Below are 14,892 nucleotides of genomic sequence, written 5' to 3'. Positions count from 1 at the left end.
AAACATTATGAAGCCGTCGTTCGTGCTTGTCGTTCGACCATCATCCCACCTCCTTGGTCGAGCCCGCCACAGCAGTACTCGGACGAGACGAAGGAGCCGCCGTGATCTCTGACGGCGCATCTGCAATGCAAATTTGCGTGGCTCGCCTATCGTGAACCACATGAACCACCTGCGCGGCATTCTCATAGTACGTCTCACACGTCAGACTGGGTTCGGGCTCACTCGAGCTGTTGCGGTCCTTGTCTGCTGGGACGCTAGGGCGGATCTCCACCAATGGAAGCGAATAGACGCCCAATCTCAATGGAATGAGCGTCAGCTGCAAAATGACGCCTTCGTGGTTGTCTTCCGGCTTGAAGTGAAAGCTTCTTTTGCCTCCTATCAGCCAGCCGTCCGCATCGGCGCCAACGGCACAGATGAAGGTCTCTTCAGGCTCGGAATCGCCTTGGATCTTGACTCGAGGTGTATTCGGAAAGAGGATTCTTGTTCCCCATTGTGCCGAGTGCATGAGGCGGAGCGTCGCCTCTACAGGCTCGCCGAGTGCAAGGACAGGCGGCTGGAATGCAGGCTGATGCTCTAGCTCTGGTGCCAGTAAGAGAGCAGCGTGAAATACCATATCCACATTCGGCATGTCCACTGAAACGGTGATTCGCTGGGAGGCATCCTTGGACGCGGCCTCGCTGCCGAGTGAAACGCTCCTGTGCTCTGCATGCCATTCGCGGAGCCATGTTTCGAGTCCTTCACGATGTTTGAGGGGGATCATCGGCAAGATCTCCTGCCATCCGACATTCTCTGCATTGACTACGTCCACTGTCTGGAGTAAAGCAGCGAGGTCCAAGCTTGACAGATCAGTCGCTCGTCTCCAGCGCTCCACAAGCAGCGGTACCAGTAGACGGCCGTATTTTCCGAAACGACTCGAGAGCAAATCGTTGTTGAATTGTTGGCGGATGCATTCAGCTGCCAAATCCTCGATGGCGACATAGTCTACGCACAGCGCAAGGGCCGCGTTTTTCTTCCTCAAATTCAGATCAGAGCAAGGCTTTCGCAACAGCTTGTATGCCAAATTGATCGGCTGTGATTGGTACACAACTTGTGGCAAAGGTAGGTAAGGTGGCTCTTCAACTGCGTAGAGTGGAGAGCCGAGCAGGTTAGCTCCCGTGATCGTAGTCGGTGCACGTCCGGTTGTCCGCACTGTGAAGCTGGAGAAAATGGCATTGAGATGGAAGACGTCGTTCACGTCAACGTCGAGTGGCAGCTCGTTGGAAATCCGTGCCCGTCCCACGAAAGTTCGAGTGCCGGACATAGTCTGATATTGAATCTCATAGCGGATCGCTACCTCACGCGTGGCTTTTTCCATGGTATACGGCACCGTGACGACAGCCTTGGATCCTGACTGTAGCGTCCCGAGTGAGATATGGCCGCTCGCATCTTTCTTCCTGAGGATCTGCACTCCGTTGGCCGAAGACTCAACCAGATGTACTCTGAGTCCCGCAGAGGCCGGTTTCAGCTTGACACTCATGGACTCAACATTATCTGCACCGGCCTGTACAACCACGTCCAACAGTCGCATTTTGTCCATGTTGAAATCTTTCGACCTGCGAAGATCGGCGTGAAATGACTCGTTCCTTGGGAAGACATAGATATATGTCGCAGCCGACTTCACAGACTTGGTCGTTGGGCTGACGGTATCTTTGACATCGGCCACAATGATCTCTGGCCGGGTGTTGTACTCCTGAACGTAAGAAATTTTTCTCGCGCCGATGACAATCTTATCGACCAGGTACGAACCGATGGAAATTGTCGAGGTTTGCAACTTGATTGTGTTCTGCCCGGCGGTTAATTCAATTGGCCCTATGCTCTTGAGCCAAATATCCTGCGTGCTGTCATCTATGCTGACTAGTCGAAGTTTGACCTCATCAAAGCCAATGGCAGTATCCAACATATGGCACATTTGGAGCTGGATGCCCCAGCCATCCGAATTGTCGTCATGCAGAATCTCACGATGTACACGAAGCTCGGCGAACAAGGCGCCATGTGGTTGTGTCATCTCCTTATCGAGGTGCGCTGATGCGTCGACGGCTTCCCGCCAGAGTTCGCTCGCATCGAGCAGCTGCTTGTTCAAGGTATGCGTCGTGTTTGACTTTGGACGAGTTCGTGGTTTGCTGTCATCCATATCCCTATGGACAAGTTTCGCCGACAAATCTAGAAGCGTGCTCACATATAGTTCGTGTCGTTGTAGATGTTTCAGACATTTGGCATAGTTCATAACAGCCCGATTCTCCATCATGTCCCAACAGTCTGCAGAATATAGGGGCACTATGCGCTCGAAATAAGCTGCTGCTAAAAGGTAGTTCTCCTGTTGACATTTCAGCAATGCGATGTCTCCCATCAAGCGCTCTGCCGATTTATTCTGTGTAGCGGAAAGAAAGTGACGTAACGCAGAGTCCGTCAGACTTTCAAACTGCTTCTGAAAGGCGGCTTCTGAAGTCAAAGCACCCTTGAGGTTCGGGCTCAGGAGTGCGGTATCGACCGCCTTCGAGTTGGCACCTGCAACGACAGAATCTTGTGGCAGTTCGTCTCCCTCATTATTACGAGACTCTGCACGTTTCAGTGATGTCCAGCCTGTGAAGTAGCCATAATTGCTGGCAACCTGTTCCAGTATCTTTCGTCGCATGGAGATTAGCTCAGCTCGATACGTTGCAAGTTCGGCTTGGCCTGGGAGCCCAGCGGTCTTGATCGGCAATCCTGCTGAGGTTGACGGGGGTGTGGCAGATTTCGCACCCTCTCTCGTGTTCAAATGCGCGAGTGACCGTAAAAGCTCCGGCGGCACGGCATCTTTGTCGGGATGAAGGCTTGTTGTACGTTGTGGATACGGGTTTGCGCCGAGTGCGAGACTTATCGTCGACCGACTGGGTCTTCGCCCATTGATTTGGGGCTGATTCAACTCCTCCGGCTTAGTTGTCTCGAGAAGAGCCGCGACTGCGGTGTCTTCGAGGATGTATTGTGCGACAGAGTAAGTCCATGAGCAGACAAGATTTTCGATATCATGTCTGGAGTACGCGGCTTGGTCGGAAGGGCTAGGAATATGGTCAGCATGATACAGCAAGAGCAGAAGTGAAGATCGAATCGTGCATACGCATTTGCCAGGTCCAATCGCAACACTCTGGATGCATTATGAATAAAGCTCGAGGCCCGCCAGCAGACCTCCGATGTCAGAACAAGATCTTCACCGCCATCTCCGCTGTCTGTCCCGAGCTCTTTGCGAGCTGATCGGGCGTTAGCCAAGCGCAGAATCAAAGTCTTTTGGCGTAAGAATATATAGCAAATGAAGTCGAAAACAGATATGTCACTCCTGACAATTCTCTCGCGATAGCTTTTAGTGAACAAACATGCTGCATCATTTCGCTCGTGCTCTGGCGTCTCGTCATTGGTGTCGTTACTCTCTTTTCTCGTGGCATTGATAATCCGATCTTTGATGTCGTTGGTGAAGGTTGCGAAACTAGTCGCAGTGCCGCCTGCTTGGCCAGATGCAAGTTCACGAGCCACAGTGTCCAGATCGAGTGACAGCTCGTCGTAGATGGCCAACGCATCCTCAACGAGCCCCACACTCTCCAATGCCATCGCCAAACCCTCCTTGTGAATGAAGAAAGTGCAGAAATTCCAGCCTGGCAACGCACGTCGGGACTCTTGTTCAGCAATGTCGGCCTCATACTGACGAACGCGCCGGTCAAATGGTCCCAAGATGAGCGTTTTGAACTTGGTGACAAGATCATTCCAAGCATTCTCTCGCTCTTGAGGCGACTCTACCAAGGTTCCCCCAATGGCAGGTATCGGGAGCAGATCTGGAGGCACATCAGCGCGCGGGATCCGAATTTGCGCCACCCTGTCAATAGAGCCCTTCCCAGATTCATTGAAATCTGCGCGCAGTCGATCGAACACCGTGCGATCACCCTTTCCCGGCCATTTGGCCTTGCTCTTCGGCCTCTCTTTCAATTCTTCTATGTCTTTGGCGGAGCCTTCCCGCCATCTGGGCTCGCTGGCGGCGATGGTGTCAGGCAGGACAATGTGCAAAATGAGCCATTCGCAAGCATTGTGGTTTTCGCGCTTGCTTTCCGGTGGTATATTCTCTTTGATCCAATCTCGTATAGCCTTCTTCTCACTCTCTTTGTAACCGACCTTGTCGTCACATCGTAGAAGATAGACTTTCAGGTACGGGCTTTTTTTGAGACCTGGGATCTGATGTCGCCTCTCCTTCGCAATGGCGTTGCGTCCATCTTGACCCGCTCGCACAATGTCGAAGCTCGTAGAAGATCCTACATTTTTCGTCTGCGTGGTCGTCGGTTGTGACTTGTCTTTTGTCTCGGCATCTGGAACGAAATCGACGTGGAGAGACTTGATTTGTCGCAAAGGTCGTGGTGGAGAATGCCAGTTGAGATTGTGCAATGGTAGTCGACCGGCAATTTCGCCCGCTATGAGCGGGAATACTCCGAATGGATCATGATACTCGACTGTGATCCATATTAGCCATTGCGACCATGTCTGCACTTTGGCCGTGACATCACTCGTAAGTACCTGTAACTTTGGAACTTGTGGAGGTTTCCATCACTCCAAACGGCGGCCAAAGTGGTCTGCTGCATTGCGCCCGCGGCGGAATCCAACAATCAAATACGCAGCATTGTCGACCGAATATTTGAAGAGAATAGCGTTTTATTGACTATCGTGGAGCGGGTCCAGTGGGCTGCACCTCTATCAAATGATCGCGAGAACAGTTGTATGCACACCGATCAATCACATCTAGGGTCTGCACTCCGAAAGAGCTGCGACGTAATGTGCATAGCGCCCGCAGTATGTGCGTTTGGGTTCTTGCGTTACAGCCGGCGGTTGAGCCAATCATAGCCCGCAACGGCCGCTGACCGTGGATTGCGTCCGGGTATTGCCGCAGCTCTTTCTCCTGCCAGCGACTTCAACTTCGCGAATTCCCGAGGCCAATCGCTCAGAGCTTCCAATCGCCCTCAACCAGATTCACCAAAATGCAGTCCACGTTGATCCGGAGGGTCAGTATCATCGATCGTCATGGGAAGCCCTCACCTGAAAGCATACCGCTTACCGAATGACAGTCAAATTATGGCATGACTGCCGACGGTGTCAAGGGTATTCACCCATGGCGCCAGCGAGTTGGCTACAAGGCCTTTCAGAGCAAGTTCGGACCTCAGTACGTCGACGAGAAATGAAATGAGATAGGCGAGGATTGCCAGGAGACGGACAGATTCTGATATATGGTTCACCGCAGATACAAGATTCAACCTCACGTCTACGGCATCACCGCGCGGAAAGTCCTTTACTTGTATGCACCGGCACCCTACGTCAGCCGAGTCGACGACTTTGACTTACTATAATTGCAGCGGTACTCTTGCTGCCACCTTCGGCGCATCTGCCGGCGCTTTCGCCATCTTCTTCTTCGGCGAGGTCCCGCGAGTAAAGAGGTGAGTTTTGCACAACAAGACATTCGAGCAAGTCGAACGCATACTAACGCAAAAATGATTCAGAGACATTCTTTCCAAGGTCCCAGTCATCGGCGGATACTTCGTCAAGGAGATTGCGCCCGAGGACAACCCCTTCTAAGCGTGTCGCCGCATTCACGTGCGGATGGACCTGTAAACAAGCATGACGCGTGTGTACCTTGTGGAATACAAAAAATCGAAAAAAGAAGCCATTCAGTGTCAGACGTGGGACGTTACATGAATAAACTTTCATTTGTACTAGTCCAATATACAATACTCGACCTCGATCTTCTCGTACACCAAATGTACGCGTAGAAATTACACACGTGTCATTGCCGAGATTCGCTATTTCTTGCCCTTGGTTTTGTCCAGCACTTCCACCCATCGCTTATCCACACCTCGCCGCTCGAGCGCCTTGAGTACGGCATCTTTCTGCGGACCTTGGATCATGACTTCCATGACTTGCTTCTCGTTCTTTTTAGCTGCGCCAGCGAGTGGCTCGACACTCGTGGAGCCAGCACATGTTTTCCGTAGTTCATCCGCCAGTGGTCGAGGGTTCACGTGGTAGGCTTCAAGACCAGACACTTTGGTGACTGTCTTGTGGCCGGTTCTCATCTCCAAGGTGATCAATACTTTTGGCGCGGTGCCGCTCTTGGCCTTGACGCTGTTCGGATCGGCATCATTACGGATGATAGCATACGATGTCGCCATACCATGCAGTACCCGGTCTATCAGCGCATCTCGTGGCACGGATCCTTTCGCCAATACTTCTTTGTCCAGTGAACCGGACCCATCGAACACTGCATTAGCAAGGGTGGGGTTGAGCGCGATTATGCGCTTGTTGTTCGCAGAGACCAAGTTCTCGGTTTCCACATATTTAGTTATGTATTCCCGGACTTCTGCTTGGCTGTACGACGATTTTGATCCTGATTCGGCGTTGAAGAGACTCTGCTGCTTCAAAGTCGGCTTGTACAGCGTAATGATGCGCAGCTTCTGCCCGAGAGACTCGTCTCCGTCTTCTCCCGATCCCGCGACCTCATTGCCACGAGCATTTTCTGAAGGACCTTTCTTCGGTAGCTTGTATGGCTTAAAGGTGACAAAGGCTTTGTCCTCGAAATCAATGTCAAGAATGACGGTCTGGTTGCCATCTTGGTCTTTACTCTTGATAATCCGCTCCTTGTCGAGGCTTTTGACGAATTTTTTTATGTTTTTCCATGAGGTTTTCTTGATCTGCAATTGCTGACTTTGCTCCGGTGTAAACGCTGGCAGGAACGGCTGTACCAATGTTGACATGAGGGCTGATTGATTGACAGGGTACACGATTCCAAAGTTCTTCTGGCCAGCATTTGTGGTTTTGTGGTGATATACGCCGTATAAGAATGCCTGCCGGAAAGCGCGATCGATTTCCGCCTGCGTAAGCTCGCTCTGGACTTCGATCTTCGTTTGGTCCTCTGCATTTGCGCCGGAAGGTAAGCCCTTTGCTGCCCCGGTTTGTTCGTCTGGCTTTTCGGGTGCCTGGTCTCGTAGTTTGACTCCACCATCCTCGACAGCATCCTGCAGAGCTACCCCATCTATATGATCAACAAGCTCATCCGTAGCGAGGACCTGTGACCATTCGGTGAGTTCCTCTGGTGGCTGCCGCCCAGACTTTCCACTGGTGCTGAAGTTCCACAGTTCGTCACCGACCCAGTGTACACTCTGCACTGCGTGACCTTTGGCTCCTTGAACTTGTTGCAATGCGCTTACGTCAATTTCGCAGACTCCAATTGCCATCGGCACTGATGGCCTGTCCGTGCTCGCAATCGCGACGACAGATCCTTTGACCGCTCGCGACGGAAATGGTGGGCCGCCTGCTAGGCCTGGCGTCATCAGATCGGCTCCTGCTTGGATCTTCTTGACAACGACTTCGGGCGTGTGCAATAGCGGCACAATATCCGCGTTTCTCCAGGCCGTGTACACTGAGGGGAAGTTCTTGCCATCAAGCTGATACCACAATATCCGTGCATCCTCGCCTTCTTGATTGCCAACAAAAAGCGTTCCTGAAGACTGTTTCAGATCTGGGCCGGAGGTGGTTGTGAAGCGTGCCGATTGCACATTCTCTGGCAGGATAGAGTTCCGCAGGGCTGTTCTCGCGGCGGTGACTTCGAGCTTCTCTTCGTCTGATCGTTCGACATTGATTGCAACATTCTTGCTGCTCAGACCATAGTCGTCTATGATCTGGTCGGCGAGCTTCCTCCTATCTGACGAGCGGAGGGGTGCAAGGGCTTTGATGTTGAACTTCTTCTTGAACATGACTTTTATGGTTTTCTCTATAATTGAGAGGTGGAAGGAAATGGAAACGGGCGCTTTGATAGGTACGGTATGCTTACATACAGTGACGGTAACCAGGAGACAATCGTCTACAGAACTATAAATAAATCACGACGCTGACTTTGTGAATCTGATAACTCGTGGTATGAATCATACTGAGCGTACATGCACAGTATCACATGTTATTCTTATTACGTAGGTACGAAGCAATCCATTCATGGATGGATTGCAAGTTGCTTTCACTAGCCCCACCTCCGTCATAGTCGCGGTTTGTAGGTGGGTAAGGGTCACCAGATCGTTCTTGACTTGACAACTAGGGTTGACATAACCCCAAATGCGCATGTCACGACTTGTCGACAGGAAATGTCATGATGTTTGCATTGAAATGCCTCGACAAATTGGCTGTGCCTAAATGCTGGGATGTGATGTAGCGAGTTCAAAGTTTGATCTTGATCGGGTGGAACAACGTGGGACTACGGTAAATCGTATTCTCCTCGTCGTTCGATTGTCAGGACACAGGTCGACGAACAAAGCCCGTACATAGACTTCATAGAGATCGAAGACTAACATCATCAAAGACAGATGCCAGCTCTACAATTTTTGACAGGCGGCCAGATTCCTCGTTACAACAGAACTGCGAGACTCAAGTCTGACCAAGCCTAATGGTCAGCACCAACAACGTGATGTATGCGGCGATGCTCATGCTGGTCAGAACCACCACAACATTACCGCTGGTACGAAAGCTATCGATTGATCAGTCTCCGAGGGACAATCGCTGGTCTTCGTAACAAATTTCACAAGAATAATCATACCGCTTCCTGCTTAGACCATCGGAACCCATCTCACTGAAGAATTGCCTGTTGCCCTGCATGCGCCTGTACGCGCTTACGCCGAGCACGCCCGCGCCATACACGGCAAACAATGCACCTGAGCAATGTTTTGATAATATCAGCTGAATTGTTGTTGAGATATACAAGCCCCAAACCAAGATGGAATGTACCAAAACTGGGCGTGACGAACTTACCAATGCTGTAAAACTCGCTGGTGAAGATCTTCAGCACGACCAGCGCGAAGCTGAATTGGCTGAGACTGGTGCGGATGTACGCACCCTCGAACGTACGTTGCGCCGCGCGGATCTCTACAAGCTCCTCAGGAGTGAGGACGACGGAGCGCGCGCGATGTAGACGAAGGCGGTAGCGGTCTCGGGCACGTCGACTCTGAATGGAACATTCATTAGTCTTGCTGTAGAGGGCGATGCTCAACTACGGAGAGCACCGTCAGTTTGCTGGCAGACTCCACGGGTACGCACCTCGAACATCGTGCAGATCACAATGGCATTACAGAAGATCAGTACATTTCCAATAGAGAAAATGATTGTAACTTCGTAATATCCAAATCGTCAAAGAGCGACTGGACATCAAATAATGATGAGCAAATCCAAGCTCGGAATCACGACCGCCAGTGCTGCTATACTGATGCTGGAATCCGGCGTTGTGGACATAAGTGGTCCGTGCACCATACAAAATGTCGTCCGTGGTTGAAGTACGTCGAAAGGGATATAGAAATAAGAATCGAATGTAGATTGTCAGTACTTGATATCGAATCGAGCTAAATAAAATGCTGCATTTGAGCTCGAACATAGGGCGATGTGATTCGCCGGCATTTGGATATTAAGACAGAAAAAACCCAAATCTGAAATGTATGTTGCCCCGAAAACCAATAAAAGTAAAAGAAGGTAGGCTCCAGGACGCCGCTTGTGAGATAAGACCGATTCACACCCATCGCAACCAGCGGTCTAGCTGTTGAGCCAAGGGTCGTCCAAGAGTTGCTTCGCAGTCTTCCGTCTTTCGGGAACCCATTGAACCATTTTGCGGATAAACTGACAGAACAATTTTCGTTCTGCTGGATCCAGGAACTGCTCCGATTCTTCTAAGCTGGTCTCAGTGGATTTGGCTGCCTCTTCGGAGATGCTAGCGTTGTATTTCTGGCGTTGGGTTGACCGCACAAGGAACTCAAGTGGAGGAGGTCCAATCCGTGCAGCCATGGCGGCCAGCTGGATCTTCTCCGAGTAGTTGCCATTTTCATCAGTGGCGGGAAACAGCAATCGATTTTGGTACATGTGCCATGTCTGGGAGCGTGTTAGTCAGCTGCGGGCATGCATCTGAACAGGACGAAATGAACACATACCATAACACCGACGTTCCAAATGTCCACGCTCGATGTCCATGGAACTCCGAACATGACCTCCGGAGACCGATAGGCACTTGGCTGAATTGGATCTGTGTAAGACGTCTTTCCGTAGCGCGCCTCTCCGAAGTCGCAAAGGATAGGATGACCTGGATCTTGATCCCAAGCCAGGTCTCGGGATTTAAAAATGAACGACTTCCCAATTGGTTTCCTGGGACTTGGGTCGTTCAATTCCTGCTCTTCGAATTCCTCCAGAATGCTGGTGTCCCGTATCCGGAGATGCACGTTACCAGCTTGTAAATCTGTCATAGTGTCAGCAACCTTGATTACGCTTTTGATTAGGTAGTTAGCACAGGCGGGAGTTTGCGTACCTGTATGAATCATCTTCGCTTCATTGTGCAGGAAGTCCAGCGCCATCAACAGAGTCTTCAGAATATTTTGAAGTAAAATCTTAGGTAGTCTTCGATCCGGCAAAGTATTGCGAAGCATTTCGATGCTAGGTCCGAGGGGCTCATGTACGAGACATACATGCTCTCCACTCACTCGACGAATTTTGAATGTGTCGAGAAGCCTGCGGACCATCTGACCCCCCGGATGTGTGGCTCGCGACAAGTTCAATTGGCGGAAAGCGGATAGTTCTCGTGCAGCCGCAATGCTGTTTCTCTCGCAGACTTTGAGTGTTACATATTTATCAACACTGTGATTTCCACTGGAGTCAGTCGTGAGATCAGTAATTCATATTGCCAGAGATGGCTGACCTTAGATCTCGACACAACCAGACGGTCGAGCGCGTTCCGAAACCCAATTTGCCCAAAACTTGATACCGGGGAGGGAAAAGCTCGCCTATGTTGACTGGGTAGAAGACATCGGGACTATACCAATCCCAATTTTCCTCTTCGACTTTACTGTTGCTGTCGAGGAGCGGTGCACCGTGGACTGGAAAAGTCTTGATGGCTGCGGCTTGCTGCGCGAAGCTTCTCCGCGGCCACGGGGCTCGTAGGTTGGTCACAGCAGACGACCGCTGCGGCCGCGCGAGCTGTGTGATGACTCGCTTCGAGGTCGACATCCGGAGTCTTCTCAATTCGACCAAATTCCCAGCCAGCCCAAAATCGAGTCGAGGCGGAATGAATACGTCGCGTTAGCGTCGGGTCAGCATAATGAGCGGTGACGTCGCTTGATACGAAATGTCCGAAAGGATAATCTCCCAAGCAATCTCTATTGAAGTCGTAGATGTAGGATGAGGTTGATTGCAGTAGGTGTAATTAGAGGAAGAGAGCATCCCACGCGGGAGAAGGAAACCCAAATATGTGTAACAGTAGCAATGGTCGTAGCACAACAGCGGTAGGAATGGGAATAGATTTGCTAGCTGGACTCTTTGTACTGTGGTGGTGGTGGAGGTGGTGGTACGGTCACCGTGTACGGCACCACTGGGCGCGAGCGGCGGGAAACACCCCCGGAAGCTTTCATCACAGGGCTCAGGGCTGACCTTTCATTGGTGCTCGAGTGGGAGAAAAACGTGGGTTTCCGGGGCGTTTGGTCAGCCTGCAGATTGCAGTACAATCGTTTCTTCTTGGTATCACGGTGATTACTATGCAGCGCGCAGTACTGTACATGAGTACATTCTGTCCGCCTGGCCTAGTCATCCTCACGATTGCGGAGCCGCAACGAATACTGGGCATGCATGCTTGTTTCTTTGCGATTACTAGAATACATTACAGCAGCCCTGAGCATTAAGCATATCCTGCCGCGTGGGATTTCGACTTCGCTACCCACGGAGATCTGCCCACATAACTTGACCATGGCACTTTCGGGATTTATGTTGATGGATCACAACTAGGTATAGTAGCATATGCCACAGAATCCGTGTCGGATCGATCAACCCTGTCGTGCCTGTGAGATAATCACACGGCACATACGGTACAACTCTACTTCGCCGCGGAGGTGTCAACGCGGGCGAAACGGCGCCCCTTCGGCAGCCAGGTCCCGAGATCTGCTGTATGCATGTGGACGTACCAATGTACAACTGGGCATCGGCTTTCTCGCTTCGTCAGAGCGCGTCCAGGGCTGCAGCGGGGAGCTTCTCACATGAACAGCAGCAATATTAACTTAACGCATCGTCAAGCGTCCAGCGTTATCTATGCCCAATGCTAAATGTCTCCTAGCTCACTTGTTATTTGAGAGCGAATCTGGCCGCCTAACACAAACCTTCGCAGCGCAATTGCACAGTCGAGGTCACATCAACACTGCGTCAAGCTTCCTTTCCCGTTCAGTTTCCCATTATCATCTACCAACGCCATCGCGCCTCGCACTTCTCAGTCACAGGACCAACCCTCAACCATATGGAAGGACACACCTGAAAAACCTGAAAAACATTACTATACGCTTGGGAAGTCCAGCTCTTAGCCGTTTCTTGGCCACACTGCAGTGCTCCACCGCTACAATCGATTCAAATCCAGATATGCCCGTCGGACAATCAGCTGGCAGTAAGCGAAAACGAGAACCTAGGTTCTACGCAGTCAGGATCGGCAAAACACCAGGAGTGTATCACACGTGGGAAGATTGTCTCGAACAAATCAAAGGGTTTCCCAAGGCCACCTTCAAATCATTCCTTACCTTGACGGAAGCTCAAAACTTTGTGGTGCACGGTACAAGCAGTAGCGCGGATGGAAAGATCGTGAAGTGGTACGGTGTACAAGCCGGGAGGGTGCCAGGTGTGTACACCAGCTGGGAGGATGTTCAAGATCAGATCACTGGATGGAAGGGCCCGCGCCACAAAGCGTTCAAGAGCAAGTTTGAGGCAGAACAGTATGTTGCAGAGGTACACAGCGTTGCGGGATCGTCTGCCGGCGCTGCAGAGGAGAGCGGCGAAATAAATGAGCCGGCGTCCAAGAAGGCGAGGCTCAACAAGTCGAAGAAGACCACAGCCGTAAAGGAAGAGGACGGCCTGGCCGCTCAGTCCGAACAGGGCGAGTACGAACCTGGCGAGGCCCCTCTAGGTGAAGATGTTAAAGATGGATTTGATCCGAACATAATGCTCGATCCAAAGGCCGGCACTCTACGATACCGCACGCGTGAAGAGCGCCAGAAGACGGTTTATGAAGCGACTCGTGCTGCGCCGAACGCACCCTTGCGCATTTATACAGATGGCAGCGCACTCGGAAATGGGAAGCTCAGTGCTCTCGGGGGCGTCGGCGTCTATTTCGGCCCGGGTGACCAGCGCAACATCAGCGAACCACTCACCGGCACACGACAAACGAACAACCGCGCCGAGCTGACAGCCGTCCAGCGTGCCCTCGAGGTTGCGCCGCGCGATCGGCGCATTGTCATAGTGTCAGATAGCAAATATGCCATTGATTGCGTCACAGACTGGTTCCGTGGCTGGCAGCGCAACAACTGGATGAATTCATCACGGAAACCCGTCGAGAACAAAGATCTTGTGGTGAAGATCATAGATTTGCTAGAGGAGCGGCAACGAGTCAATCGACATCGCCTGGCCGATGGGGATAATGCTGCTGCGGATGCTGCGACGAAGCTCGACCAACGAGCCTTTTGGAACCGCGGACCAGGCGGCGTGCTGTTTGAATGGGTGAAAGGACACCACAAGGACGCAAGCAATGAGGCTGCCGACCAGCTTGCGGTCGCTGGAGCACGGACGGCGCAGGCGCTGCATGGAGACGACAACAATCCTTGAAGGGAGTGTACACTCTTTGGAGAGTCGTGCTGATATGAGATACAACTGCAGAAATCGCTGCTCTAAATTGAGTTTGCCTGTGGAGGCAGGGAAAGGTGACAGCTCGACTAAATTCGCGACATGACTCGTTCTGCTCGTTACGGGCTTTCAGCTTGACCTCCCAAGAGCCGGTCACGTCGCTGTGCCCAAGGAAGGAATGCCGGACGATCAACATGTCAACGCATGCATCATAGCATGTCGAGAGCGATGGATCTAGGGTAGTGAGACTCCCAGCCGGGACGATACCCCGGGTTGCCCAGCTTGGGGTCTGAGATCGAAGTCTATGATTTAGGGCTAGCACACAATTGCATTCGTGCAGGTGCGTTTCAATGCTACGATGATCTGCATCAAAAGATCTTCTCAATCAAAGATCGACGGTCGCACTTCGTACGTCGCTTGTCTCGAAAGACAACCACAGCTCTGACGTCCCAAATTTCGAGCCTGTTTGAGAAGAGGTCGAGAAGAAAAGAGGGAGCTACGCAAAGGTTGGAGTATCCTCTCAGCTTGACGTAGCTTCTCAATGTTTAACATGAGTCATGAAGTGATGTTTCGTGGCAAGTCTACCGATATTCACCTGAATTACTGCAGATGCGGTGAACAAAATTGAAGAGCCAGCACTACACTCGGACTTCAAAGGGTAGTGTCTGTGCCCCTAGAGCCAAGCGGCATGTCTTTACAAGACTTTTGTTCGAACCATGACTTTCTAATCGTCTGCCAATCTTTCTGGAACCCAGGTCATAATAGCTTCCAAGGTTTGCAACAAATCTAGGGCTCAACACTGGAAAAAGCAAGCTCTGCCATATATAATTACCTTGGCAAGTTTCTCTACGGACGGAGTGTTTACATCGGCATGAGTTCGGTCAGGGGCCCACGGAAGCCCCATCAGATTCGCATAGTCGCATTCGACTGTCTGCAGACCTACCTTGCCATCAGGCGAGCAATGTCGTTGCTTTCGACAGGCCAAGAGTGGATTGAAGTGCACCTCCAGGACCGGATTGATCGTTTGCACTTCACACCCAGGATGCTTGAGCGGAGCTAAGAACAGAAGCTCTCACAATGTCTGACTTTGATCGACGATGTCGTTCCATAGACGGCAGACTCGTCGACAATCTACAAGTAACAGAGTGTCTGCTTGATGTAAGAACAACAATGCGAGCTCACCTACCA

The 14,892-nt window shown here is 51.5% G+C and overlaps 6 protein-coding genes across 6 annotated transcripts; 2 read left to right on the top strand and 4 right to left on the bottom strand.

The window, feature by feature from the left end:
• Positions 1-40: 40 nt before the first annotated feature.
• Positions 41-4,600, bottom strand: K489DRAFT_366461 (uncharacterized protein; the record flags this gene model as incomplete). Its single annotated transcript, XM_033602778.1, has 3 exons — positions 41-3,074; positions 3,134-4,505; positions 4,570-4,600. The coding sequence occupies 3 exons, from the start codon at positions 4,598-4,600 to the stop codon at positions 41-43; spliced, it is 4,437 nt and encodes a 1,478-aa protein (XP_033464322.1).
• A 427-nt stretch (positions 4,601-5,027) lies between these two features.
• Positions 5,028-5,619, top strand: K489DRAFT_406003 (uncharacterized protein; the record flags this gene model as incomplete). Its single annotated transcript, XM_033607207.1, has 5 exons — positions 5,028-5,051; positions 5,115-5,209; positions 5,288-5,341; positions 5,400-5,480; positions 5,544-5,619. 5 exons carry the CDS (start codon positions 5,028-5,030, stop codon positions 5,617-5,619), a joined length of 330 nt encoding a protein of 109 aa, XP_033464321.1.
• An 86-nt stretch (positions 5,620-5,705) lies between these two features.
• On the bottom strand, positions 5,706-7,941 carry K489DRAFT_375373 (uncharacterized protein). The gene has a single exon (XM_033603674.1). It carries the CDS (start codon positions 7,788-7,790, stop codon positions 5,844-5,846), a length of 1,947 nt encoding a protein of 648 aa, XP_033464320.1. The 5' UTR covers positions 7,791-7,941; the 3' UTR covers positions 5,706-5,843.
• Positions 7,942-8,155: 214 nt separating this feature from the next.
• K489DRAFT_375371 (uncharacterized protein) lies at positions 8,156-9,220 on the bottom strand. The gene is made up of 4 exons (XM_033603673.1): positions 9,118-9,220; positions 8,833-9,025; positions 8,621-8,735; positions 8,156-8,551 (listed from the first exon to the last, which is right to left on the bottom strand). Exons 1-4 carry the CDS (start codon positions 9,124-9,126, stop codon positions 8,452-8,454), a joined length of 417 nt encoding a protein of 138 aa, XP_033464319.1. The 5' UTR covers positions 9,127-9,220; the 3' UTR covers positions 8,156-8,451.
• A 164-nt stretch (positions 9,221-9,384) lies between these two features.
• Positions 9,385-11,338, bottom strand: K489DRAFT_375370 (putative CDK4/6). Its single transcript, XM_033603672.1, has 4 exons — positions 10,754-11,338; positions 10,367-10,692; positions 9,996-10,297; positions 9,385-9,936 (listed from the first exon to the last, which is right to left on the bottom strand). Exons 1-4 carry the CDS (start codon positions 11,059-11,061, stop codon positions 9,604-9,606), a joined length of 1,269 nt encoding a protein of 422 aa, XP_033464318.1. The 5' UTR covers positions 11,062-11,338; the 3' UTR covers positions 9,385-9,603.
• Positions 11,339-12,480: 1,142 nt separating this feature from the next.
• On the top strand, positions 12,481-13,647 carry K489DRAFT_288770 (RNase H domain-containing protein; the record flags this gene model as incomplete). The annotated part of the gene is made up of 2 exons (XM_033600139.1): positions 12,481-13,470; positions 13,528-13,647. Coding segments are annotated over 2 exons (1,110 nt in total), but the record flags the coding sequence as incomplete, so codon positions are not given.
• Between the last annotated feature and the right edge of the window lie 1,245 nt (positions 13,648-14,892).

This window comes from Dissoconium aciculare (assembly GCF_010015565.1).
Source record: "Dissoconium aciculare CBS 342.82 unplaced genomic scaffold K489scaffold_1, whole genome shotgun sequence".
Classification (NCBI taxonomy): Eukaryota; Fungi; Ascomycota; class Dothideomycetes; order Mycosphaerellales; family Dissoconiaceae; genus Dissoconium; species Dissoconium aciculare.
This window is presented reverse-complemented; position numbering and strand designations above follow the sequence as displayed.